At 32.4% G+C, this 12,829-nt stretch overlaps 1 protein-coding gene across 1 annotated transcript in view; it reads right to left on the bottom strand.

The window, feature by feature from the left end:
• The window catches only part of PCDH11X (protocadherin 11 X-linked), a 787,481-nt gene that overhangs the window by 728,645 nt on the left and 46,007 nt on the right, over positions 1-12,829 (bottom strand). The window contains exon 4 of the mRNA XM_030807651.1: positions 8,993-9,576. Coding sequence (XP_030663511.1) covers positions 8,993-9,576 — 584 coding nt within the window. The remainder of the gene's footprint in view (positions 1-8,992; positions 9,577-12,829) is intronic.

Raw genomic sequence — 12,829 nt, 5'->3', positions numbered from 1 at the left:
CTATAAAGTCTTAAACTTCTTAATTTATTTATAGTCCATTAAATTGTTTCTCTAGAATTCATGCATCCAGACCGTAGAGGCAGTATATTATTATCTAGAACACAACTTTGTTCTTCTGTTAGCCATTTACTTCATTATTTTCATTACTGACAGCAATGCTCCTCTTGTTCCACTGTCCTTAGGATGCAGACTGTTTATTCTGCTATATTTCCCTGGTCAAACTATTTTAAATGAATTCTTCTAAACAACTCTTGTCCTCAGAGGATATCTTGGCTCTCTTATAAGCCAGAAAAACATACTAGCATCCAGGAAAGGCTTGTTATAGCAAATCTGCTGCTTGAAAAAGGATATTTTAAAACCTATTTAATTTAGAATAATTAAAAATAAAAAAGTTCAAGTGTGTTATTACATACCTGTTCTACAAAATCTACTGGAAAAAAAAAACAGTCGTGATTGTCTTAGAAAAGGGATAGAAAAATAAGTTCTCAGCTTGAAAAAAGAAAAGACAAGAGATGAAGTCTTTTTTAAAAAAAATAAGGGCATATGAATGAGATGTAAATAAAGCAATTCCAGACGGTAGAGGCAGTATATGAGAAAGTACTCATATTAGCAGTATCACTGTCATATGGAGGGCCAGGAAGAGACAAAGACAAAAGAAGAGGGGACATTCGATTCAAGAGATAAGCCAAAGAGGGTAAATGGAAGACTTAAAACAAAACAAAACAAAAACTGAACTAGGTCCAGAAAAAAATGTAGAGCCAGTGGCACTGATTAAGAAATAGATTAATGTTGTCATATTTTTCTCTGTATACATACATAAAATATGTATGGAAAACTAAGTTTAAGTCGTAAAGTAGGCTTTTTAAGGAGTAAAAAGCATCAACTCTTAGAAAAATTGTGAAAGACTATAACCTCAACCTACACAGTAAAACCCATAACTATTGTTTACAGAACAGTTTTCTTCAGGGTACTCAGCAAACTTTAAAGATTTTACTCATATCATTAGCTTTTATAATATCCCTGCATGCTACATAAGGATAATTTTAATTTTCTCTATTATATAGGAGAGGAATTGTAGGCACAGATAACAAGTTTGAGAATTAAGATAATAGAAAGACTTAGGTAATTACCACAACTAGCACAAGAATTACCATTGTCATCAAAAGGTTTTATTTCCAGTCTCAAAATGATTGTGCAGGTAAATATTGGCAAAAAGTATTACTGCCATAATTGCAAACCTAGTAACAAAATAAGATATCATAAGTTAATGAGAGTGCTTGGTAAAAATCTACTAAAAATAGATATAAAATTTTAACTTTTGTGAAACAATAAAACTTTAAATAATTCCATTTTCTTAATGGCAGCATGATCAATTTAAGATAAAATGTTCTTATAACATAATAAACATGGCCAAGTGTGATGGCTCATGCCTGTAACCACGATATTTCGGGAGGCCGAGGTGGGAGGATCACTGGAGGTCAGGAGTTTGAGACCCTGGCCAAAATGGTGAAACTCTGTCTCTACTAAAAATACAGTAACAACAACAAAATTAGCCAAGCTTTGTGGCAGACGTCTGTAGTCCCAACTACTCAGGAGGCTGAGGCAGGAGCATCAATTGAACCCAGGAGGTAGAGGTTGCAGTAAGCCGAGATCGTGCCATCGTGCCACTGCACTCTACTCTAGCCTGGGCAACAGAGCAAGGCTGTCTCAAAAAAAAAAAAAAGAAAGAAAAAGAAAGAAAAAAGATATACACACACACACACACACACACACGTATGTATGTGTATATAAAATAAATATGCTTTCCTCTTTACTATAATTAGAGCAAAAATATAATCCTGATAATGCCTGTTATTAACCTCCTTGGGGACACTTGACTGTTTTCCAAACACATTTTTTATCCCTCAAGACTGTACATTGAGCACTCATTAAATATGTGTTAAATTTAGATTACTGGAATTAGACTAAGATATTAGTTAGCAGTCAGTTATTGTTACATCTAGACAAAATTTAATAGAACAGCTTTTCATTCTTTAGAATTTCACTTCATTGTATTGAAGAAGCTTAAAATAATGAACTTCTATATATAAAATAAGTAAAAGGATGAGAAATATTCATGATAATACTCTACATAAAATAAAATTCCGGATTAAGTGAGATCGCAAAGACAAATGTAATTTAGGTTAGATAATCCAAAACTTCATTTTATGATTTTCAACTTTTAAAATCCTTCGTTTTGTTTAATGAAACAAAATTCACACTTACTTTACAAAATATGTCTTTTAAAATATGTTTCCTATATATGACGTTATACTACTTTCCTCAGTTTACCAGCAAGTATAGAGATATGTGCATGCAGCAATTAAAACATGCTACCACTAAATATTCTTCCAATGTATAAAGAATAAGCAATAGGTTTCTTATGATTGTTCACCTAGAAGTACTTCTTCTATTTCAAAGGAAATAAAAAATAGATAACTAGCGATATTTTTATAGTTTTAATTGCTAAAACGTGTGTGTCCACATGTATTCTACTTTGATGCCCTTAGTGCTCCAGTAATAGATATTTAACATTTTATGGATAAAACACTTTATTACCTATTTGTAGAATAGATTGGTGAAGATATAATTTGTGCAAGCAAAAGACCAATGAATAAAGGACATTTCAAAAATAATTAAGAAAATTAAGTTCTGTGTTATTTAATTAAATTAGACTCAATATTTTCCTTCCTCCAGTGACATCTACCTGCACTGGGAAATTAAAAGACACTTGAACAACAATCTACTAAAATTTAATTTGTGGTCAAAGCAATTTATTTGGTCTATTAGGCTACTAGATTATTTAATTATTCATTCATGATTAGTTTTGTGAAGATGACTGTAGACTGATAAATACAAAGGGAGAATATTAATTTCTTCAGTATTTGATTTTTAAGTGAGAATTAGTTTTCATCTGCACTTTATGGTTTTTGCTAAAGACCAATTCCATCAAAAACTGGTCGAAACTCATACCCTGGTAAAATCATGAAGATAGATACATTATTTTATAGATAAAACTCAAACAAACTCAGAAAGTTTTCTGCAGAATAATCTTATTGCTTTTATCATCACTTCTCATACAAGGTGTCACCACCTCTGATACAGAAATCTTACCAATCCATCAATTTATTTTATCTAAGATTGAGAGATCATACTTCAGTTCACTAAGAGAGTGTCTCCACGGCAGTGTTGTTATATAATCAATATAAATCAGTGTAGACAAAAAGAATAATTTATGCCAAGAAAACTACCCTCATTGGGATATTTGTAATCTTAGATTATTATCATTGATCAAAATTGTTAAAGACAATTAGATCTGTGTAATACAACCTCATGTTTTCATTAAATAATTCTATACCAATTAATTTTGTCTTATAAAAACATGTTTTTATTTTAGGATTTAAGTCATTTCCTTTGGCAAGAATAATATTAAGTTCAAATTTATTTTTATTTAGATACAGTGGAGAATGAAATAACAGATCAATAAATCTGTACCTAATAACATAAAATTTAGGGGTGCTTCTTATAGTTAGTTGGTAATACTAAGTTAAGAGGCACAATGTGAGTAGATCATTCAGATTTGGGAACACATTTGTTCTTCAGAGTCTCAATTTATAAATTCCAGAATTGAACTACTTACAATGTCCAACTTATGTTCCATAAGGGTCCATCCATAGTGTGGGATTATTAATAACAGATGTATTTAACAAAAGGCATTAGTGGACGATGAACACTAACCAAGACTCTGATAATAGTAATGAAGTCAAAAGTAACTTAATTCTATTAGTGTCACACTCTCATTTGTTAAGATCTGACAGCATTAATAAAGATTAATTTATGAAGACAATGAGTTTTATGTTGTCATTTTTTCCCCACTGGAAGTATACTTTGATAATAACCCCAGCTTTCAGAAACCTCATAGTCATTAGCATTTGATTGTCATCTCTTTTGCTTTTTAACACTAGATCAAAAATATTAATATGCAAATTATAGAATTCAGAGAATATAAAATCAAGTAATCTTAAAGCTGAAATGGAGAAATTTTAAGTGAAACTTCATTTTATATTTGAAAAAATGAGGAAATCATTATATTCAAACTCTTCTGAGCCTCTTGGAGGCAAATAAACCAAGTAAGTTTTCTAAAATTGTTATACTCATTGTTATAGTATATTCTCTCTGCACTGATATCAATGAATCTTTACTCACTTCTAATGTTACACATCACTTTGAGTTATAGTTACATAATGTTAACAAATATTAATTTCTTCAGAACAACAAAGTTTGCTTGCTCTTTGTCTTCACAATGTATTATTTGATGTCTCATTCTCGGCAATTTAAATCAAGATTTCTAAATCTTGTGGTAGGTGAGATTTTTCACAATTTAGATTTTCTAACCCCAGATCGCAAAACAAATCTAATTCTAACCTTAGTTTCATAAATGCAGTTCAGCTCTTGATCAATGGGGAAGATGTTTACTTAAAATAGAAACAAGGGCCCAAACATCTTGGCTATGTTAAAAGGCTACCCCAGATTAAATGATCATTTGAGATTCATGGAAAAGATGAGGATGCCTTATGGGATGGGTAGAAACAAGGGAAGGCTTTGAGTAGGATCAGTAATCTGAGAAAAAGTTGATCTTCACGTTCTGTCAACAAAAATTGTCAACCTTTGAAACACTGTCATGCCTGCCTTAAGGAAATCAATCAGCACACTGTCACTGGGCTAGTACAGAAATGTGACTGTTGATATACGCCAGGGAAGATGGAAATTTGAAGCAGAAAATAAAAATAACTGTAACATCATTATATAAACTAATTTCCCCTGAGTTCCTACCATGAGAAAAGAAGGAAGTCCCTGTGGTTTATATACATATTCTGAGTCAGACTCGGTGCTTGAGGGATGTTTCTATTTGTGAAAATGTTGGCTTCCCTGTCAAAAAATACTTACAATATTTTAAAAAGCTTTATAAATAACAGGCCATCTGAATTAAAAAGTGAAAGTTAAAGAGATCTGTGATTTCCTACTCCTGAACAACAGTTCTTTCAAATACTGCAATGTGTAGTACGATGTGTGTGAGTATGTAAATAGCTATATGTATATAGGGAATTAGCATTGCAGTATGATTTTACTTGAAAGAGAGAAAAGAGAAGGTTTCAAATCTGGATTCTTTTTTAAGTGGCAACTATTAATAACATCAAGAACTCTTATAGATGATTTTTTTTCTTTAGAGAGGAACATGATCCATTGAAAAGTTGAAAATTAATCGCATCAAAGTCACATAAGTAAGTTTTATTTTTACTTATTTTTTAAACAAGCAGAATTACTTGGTAATCACTTCATTCCCCCACTTCTTCTCTTTTTAATTTTTTTAAATTTTATTTATTTATTTTTTTTGGAGACAGAGTCTCTCACTGTCACCCGGGCTGGACTGCAATGGCGCAATCTCGGCTCACTGCAACCTCTGCCTCCCAAATTCAAGTGATTCTCCTGCCTCAGCCTCCCGCGACCATGCTTGGCTAATTTTTTTTTTTTTTTTGTATTTTTTTAGTAGAGACGGGGTTTCACTGTGTTGGCCAGGCCGGTCTCGAACTCCTAACCTCAAGTAATCCACCTGCCTCAGCCTCCCAAAGTGCTGGGATTACAGGTGTGAGCCACTGCACCCAGTCTTTTTTCTTTCTTTCACTCTTTTCCTTTTGTATCATGAACTTGCAGTGATCCTGCTCTGAAGGTTATCTATCCATCTACAATCTGTCTGTTGATTAGGAGTCAGGAACTGCACTCTGGTTCCTACCTCTCTCATTTACCAGTCATATGATGATAAGCATAATACATTATCACTCTGAAACTCATTTTCCAAATATTTAAAATGTGAAATAATACTTGCCCTGTTTGTGCCAAGGTATACTGAAACTCATAAAAAGGTAAGCTAAATTGATATATGTATATATTAGTTTTAGAAATCAATATTCTAAGTTTTAAGTCTTATGAAATTTTATACTACATACATTTTAAACATTTAATAAATATTTTCCACCAATGCCTTTAATTTCAGTTAATTAATATCAAATAGTAAATAGTAGGACGCCTTCATGTATAAATTGACCTATTTAAATATTTAAATTGAGCTTTTTTCCTAGAATTTTTCTCTATATTTCTCCCTTCTCTCCCTTTGCTATTTGAACTATTCATATACATTTTATATTAGCCTAGTTAGGATAAACGGTGATTTTGCTATTCTTGTCTATTCAACAAAAGTAGAGCAAATTAATATTAATTAAATTCTCATCCTATTCTGCAGGACAAAGGGATTTTTAAAAGAAATTATTATGGTTGGCCTACTTATTTCACATTGTAAAATTTACTAAAGTTTATGGATGAATCAACACATGCTTCTTTTCTCTCTTTTTCTTTAAGTCTCCTTTCCCATAGCATATATGTCACTTTCATGACAGGGCCTTTTTGCAAGTCAAAGTGCATTCAGTTAAAGTCACCCATGTCATGGCCCTCTGCATGCCGGGGGCTATGCTTTGTGTTCCATTCTCATTATTTTTAACAAGCAGTCAAAACAGTATTTGTCCACGGGGCCATAAAAATGCCCCAGTACTTTAGGCACATCATATAGTTACTTTAGGCTTATCACACATTCTAAAACAGAAAGAAATTTTAGAGCATTTCTAAGACTCATCTAAGAACCTGTAGTGAGACCTTTTGTAATTTGCTGACAATCTTTCAAAGAATGTCAAATGAAAGCATATTTTAACGAAGCTAAAATTATGCCAGCAGGCTTATTTGTTTTATTTGAATTAGTTAAGCAGCTTTCAAGACAAATCAGAAATTTCTTGGAAGTTCATTAAGCTGCCCTAAGGGAGACATGACAAAATTATTCTTTGAATAAAGCACTACATTTTAAAACAACACATTTGTCAAGATGGTCAGTTGAAGAGACCCTATTGCTAATATCTGATTTAAACTTGGTAAGGTCTCATTTTGATTTTATCTATTAATTTTTATTGTCCAAATAAACATTTTTTATTTGTTTAGGCTGTGCTGTTCAATATGATAGCCACTAACCACATGTGGCTATTAAAATTAAAATGGAATTAATTAAACATTTAGTTCCTTAGTAGCACTAGCTACTAAGTACTTTCAAGGACTCTATAGCTATGTGTGACTAGTGGCTACTGCATTGTTCTCACGCAGATTACCGTCCTTGCAGAAAATTCTGTTGTGAAGTGTTGCTTTAGAGAGAGACTATCCACTCTGTTATTCAATTTATTATGTCAAGTGATAAGCCTCGCATTTCTATAAGTACTTAAATGTTTTAAAGCATCTTCAAAAATCTTTTATGCAGGTATGTCTACTCCATACTAAGTGCTTATTCTTCCCAATTCTGCCCCTGTGATAATTATCATCCTCATATTACGACTGAAGAAATTAAAGGTCAAGAAGATTAAGCTGAAAGTAGCATGTCTGGTAAGAGGTAAGCACAAAACTGTGATCCATATCTATCTGACTCCTGAATATTTTTCCATTTCATCAGATAAGGAGATGTCATTGCAGGAACTTCACCCCAAAGTGCTCATTTAAAAATCATCCAAATTTTAGTTTTTTTGAGGAACCTCCAAACTGTTCTCCTTAGTGGTTGTACTAATTTACATTCCCACCAACAGTATTCAAGGGTTCCCTTCTTTCCAAATCCTTCTCTTTCTGTTTTCACTTCATATACTCAAACATATCTGCATTTCACTAAAATTTGCTCAAGAGGTCTGTAGCCTTCCATTTCTGAGTGAATTTATAAACAAATATATCTTTACAATAGATCAGCATCAGTTGAGCAATTTTCCCATATTATATATCCTCCAGGTCAAAACCTTCAGATGATATATATCAGAATGTCTTATTTATATGTTTTGGGGCATATTTTTAACACTAGTTATATATAGCTCATAGTTTGGCAGAATATTTAGAAAAGTGTGAAAATCCCCTGAACATATCTATCTGAAACATGCACATTTGTTATTTCATTAACATATATTTTCCAAGATCATTCAAGTGCATTGTACTATTTCACATACCCAAATCTGAGTTATCTATTACTCTTTATATCATATAAATAATTAAAAAGAATTGATCATTAACTTGATAAATGTGGCCCCTCTGCACATATTTTGAAGAATACCAAATATTCTATCTATTCTTCTCTCTACCTTCTCCATCCTAAGACCCAAATCAAGCCAGAATACGTTATTCAAATTAACTGATTGAATCTTTTTTGTTAAAAGGCTTACTTACCCTTTACAACAAATGAACACTGTTTTCAAATAATTGTAAAAAAATGAAAATATTTAACATTAACAGAACATTGAATAAAATTTAATCTCAATTTGATGATTCAGGATATGCTAAAGACCTTGCCTTACCTTGAAATCCTCATGAAAAATATTTATCTATATATGTTCAGAAATGCTAGTAATAAATTAAATTATTCTAGTCACCTCTCAAATAGATTTATTTGGCACCATATCAAATGGCAAGATAAAATTTGTGTATCTAAAGTAATCACTAGGAAAAATTGATAATCAGATTTATAGATTCATTCTTAATGATTTGCTTATGTCAAGTTTTTGGCAGAAGCATGACTGGACAGATTAAAAGAATGAAGCTGGGCAAACTACTGATTTGTAAGTAGCAGGGCTGACCTCCTTGTCTGATCCCTTTACAGATTAATGAAAACACAACTGTTTGAAAATGAATATACATACCATGAAAATTCATAATCCTCATGTAATTGCAAAAACTGCTTTGATGAATTTTCTCCACTATGCTTTAAATTACATAAATTTTGAAAAATTGGGGTGGTGGCTTACTCGAAATTTGAAATACATTAATATCATTTTATTTTACTCTTTAAAAAATGAGATGATATCTTTAACAAAGTGATTTTAAAACGCACCTTAATTAGTTCGTAGTTTTGAACTCCGTTTATTCCTACGTCAGGATCAACAGCCGCTGGGAGAGTATATTTAGAGTTTATAGCCGAGTTCTCTGGAATTGATATGTTGATAACCGTTGCTGGGAACAATGGTGCATTATCATTTATATCTTCTATCAGAAAACGTATCTTAACCAGTCTAAATATTTCATCCGGCAAAATGGCAACCTCCACTTCATAAAAGCAATGCTCATCCCTTGGGATACCAGCACATAATTTCTCACGATCAATGCGAGCGCCAGTAGTGAAGATCTCACCAGTATCCTCTTCAATTCGAATCAGTGGCACATCTCCGGTCTTGTACACTAGCTTGAACTGCATAGCAGATGTCAAGGACTTGTTTGGAATCAGCGACAAGTTAAGGTCTTTCAACAAGTCGCCTATCAGGACGTTTTCTGGCATTTCTTCTCGGATGGTGTAGTTTTTCTCCTGGGCGCCAGAGTGGAACACCACGCATGCTAGCAGGACCGCGAAAATGTACGTCCCGGACAACAAGTCCATACCAGGTACACTTGTTACAGTTTGTTGTATTAACCCGCACAACACTGACCAAGAGAAGAGGAGAGAGAGGAGGAAGAAGAAATTATTAAGAAGCCAACCCTAAACATGCATGTTAACAAAAACTGTTTTAAATTAAAATCACTAAATGAGATGTTAGCATAATTGACACTCTGTTAATTAGTGATGAATTTGTTCTGAATCAAATAGTATGAATTTGTACATTAAGAATAAAGAATAAAGATAAATGAAATAAGATACCTACAGTATCAAAAATGACACAGAGTGCCTATAAAAGTGTCCACCATTGATAAATATATAAAAGATAATACTTTAATATACCAAGATAGTTAAAGAGAATACAAATAATTAAAATATTTAATTCAATAGTTAAGGGAAAATAAAGGGTATTTGTTACAAATCACAAAGTATAATCATTATTCTTTGTTATAATATAGGTTTAAAATGCAATTATTCTCTCGGCAATGAATAATTTATACAATAGTCCATTTCTTCAGCTCTGGGCATCAAAGTGAAAAAAAATTGATCTGGATAAAAGGAGGCAAGGAATCATTATAAAGGAGGGACTAATAAAGTTTGATGTGAAGAAGAGAAGTTTGGGAGAGGAGAGGGGTTGATGTGACTAATGCCTAAACATGGTAACAACCATCATGTGAAAAGGGGATTAGAGGATTTTTCTTTGGATAAGAAAAACAAGGATAGCTATTAATATAAAGTAAAAGTAAGGAAATTTCAGATTGACATAACTGCTGATTAAAGGATTCTGAAAAAAAAAAGGTTTCAGGATATTTCAGGGGTGTATTCCATATCTTTGGAGGTACTGGACCACCAGATTAGATCTACTATATTTGCTTTAGATATATGGATTTGGTAGATGACGTCCAAACTAGAAGTCCCAACCCTGAGAATTTATGTTTATAGAACGCAGAAAGTAGTTCATATAAAAATGGGTTTTCACATCTATAGACTAACAGGAATTATACAACTTCAAGGAACAGCTTGAGAAGGGCTTGAAAATAAGAAAGGCATTTAAAAACAGTACTGAGTTGAAAGTGAGTCAAAAATCAACCCCTCTTGCTACTTCTCCCTATTATTTTTCACTCACTGAAAGCTTTAAAATTATTTGTTCTTGAACTCTTCTGACAAAATTCAATGAGGAATTTTGATTTTCTTAAAATCTGCAAATTTTATCTTCAGTTTCCTTTCGTAATTCTCAATTCTTATTCTCTATTTATTCTCAAGTTTATATGTTAAATATCTTTTAATCTCTAGTATAATTAAACATTCTGATGTGCTTCTTCTGGATAGTATTTGTAGATGACATATTATATAAACAAAATTAAATTTGTATCACACTGAGCTAAAGCCTATCAGATGTTATACTTTTCTAATTAAATGAAGGTTAATGCAACTATTAAGGTATTTGGCAGTTTTGAAAACTCAGTGGTCAGATGGTTATTTAAAATTCCATTCCAGAAATGTATTAATGCATATAGGTATCCAATTAAGGAATTTATTAATATTTATTGGTAATCGATAACATCAACAAGTTTTAGTAATTGTTCTAAAAACAGGACTACAGGATATAAATAACTTGTTATGGATATTGTGCTCTGATTATGCCAAGCAATGTGTTATATGAAATAACTGTCCCATTGCATAGCTACACGTCCGCATTTTTTAAAATATGCATATGCCAATGTTGGAAGACACAAAATTGGAAAAAAAGAAATCTTCCTATTTACAATCAATAATCAAATAAATGCATCTGTTGCAACAATCGAGATAGTTTAGGTCAGGAGTAGACTTAAAACATCTCATTAATTTTTATCACAAAATTTTAAAAACATATATTATGAATCCAGCGACTTTCCTATGTTAAGCAGTTGGTATCATATATAAAATATGTTATTTATGATAGTGAATAATGCTAGAGCTGAAGACATTCTTTATCCTAGTAAACAACACAAAAACACTGGTGCCTGTGGTATAGTATTTTTAGCATCATTTGTACAATGATGTGCATTGGGATTACATGATATAAAAACTTGCTCAAAATTCAGTCTTGTGAATTTTTGGTTTTATACTCTGTTATGAAGTTGAGATTAAAAATACCCCATTGATACTACCAGCTAATATGCACAGATATATGTGTTCTATATGCTGTGAATCTAGCATATCTAAGAAGTTTTGGATGTTTATGTGATTTTATAAATGTCATGCAAACATAAGCAGAAATGAAAATGGGGCAGTGACAATTGGAATTAAAATTATCGCTCTATTCTTATCTTACCCTCAGGTATTACACATTATTACAACTGGCAGAAGAATACTACAGACTGTTTTTAAAAACATTGCAGGATATTCTCACTTAGAAGTGGGAGCTAAATGATGAGAACTCATGGACATATACAGGGAAACAACACACACTGGGGCCTATTGGAGGCTGGAAGATGGGAGGAGGGAGAGGATCAGGAAAAATAACTAATGGGTACTAGGCTTAATACCTGGGTGATGAAATAATCTGTACAACAAACCCCCATTGCACAAGTTTACTTATATAAACATGCACATGTACCCATGAACTCAGAATAAAAGTTAAATTAAAAAAAATAAGATAAAACAACCTTGAATTCCTGGGATAACCCCCCAAAAAGAAAAGCAAAATAAAGAAATAAAAGCATTGCATGCATGTTGCAATATCTCTACACAACAGAAAGAATTAATAGAGCAATCTAGTTCCAAGAAGTCACCCTCTCCCAATCTATTCTAAATCTGTTCTACTCTATCCTTATTTTTTATTTTTTTAATTATACTTTAAGTTCTAGGGTACACGCAGGTTTGTTACATATGTATACATGTGCCATGTTGATGTGCTGCACCCATTAACTCATCATTTAACATTAGGTATATCTCCTAATGCTATCCCTCCCTCCTTCCCCCACCCCACAACAGGCCCCAGTGTGTGATGTTCCCCACCCTGTGTCCAAGTGTTCTCATTGTTCAATTCCCACCTATGAGTGAGGACATGCGGTGTTTAGTTTTCTGTCCTTGCAATAGTTTGCTCAGAATGATGGTTTCCAGCTTCATCCTTGTCCTTAAAAAGGACATGAACTCATCCTTTTTTATGGTTGCATAGTATTCCATGTGCCACATTTTCTTAATCCAGTCTATCATTGATGGACATTTGGGTTGGTTCCAAGTCTTTGCTATTGTGAATAGTGCCACAATAAACATACGTGTGCGTGTGTCTTTATAGCAGCATGATTTATAATCCTT

Source organism: Nomascus leucogenys, chromosome X (assembly GCF_006542625.1).
Source record: "Nomascus leucogenys isolate Asia chromosome X, Asia_NLE_v1, whole genome shotgun sequence".
NCBI classification, from domain to species: Eukaryota; Metazoa; Chordata; class Mammalia; order Primates; family Hylobatidae; genus Nomascus; species Nomascus leucogenys.
The sequence above is the reverse complement of the archived record's forward strand: the minus strand, read 5'-3'. Positions and strand labels throughout refer to the sequence as shown.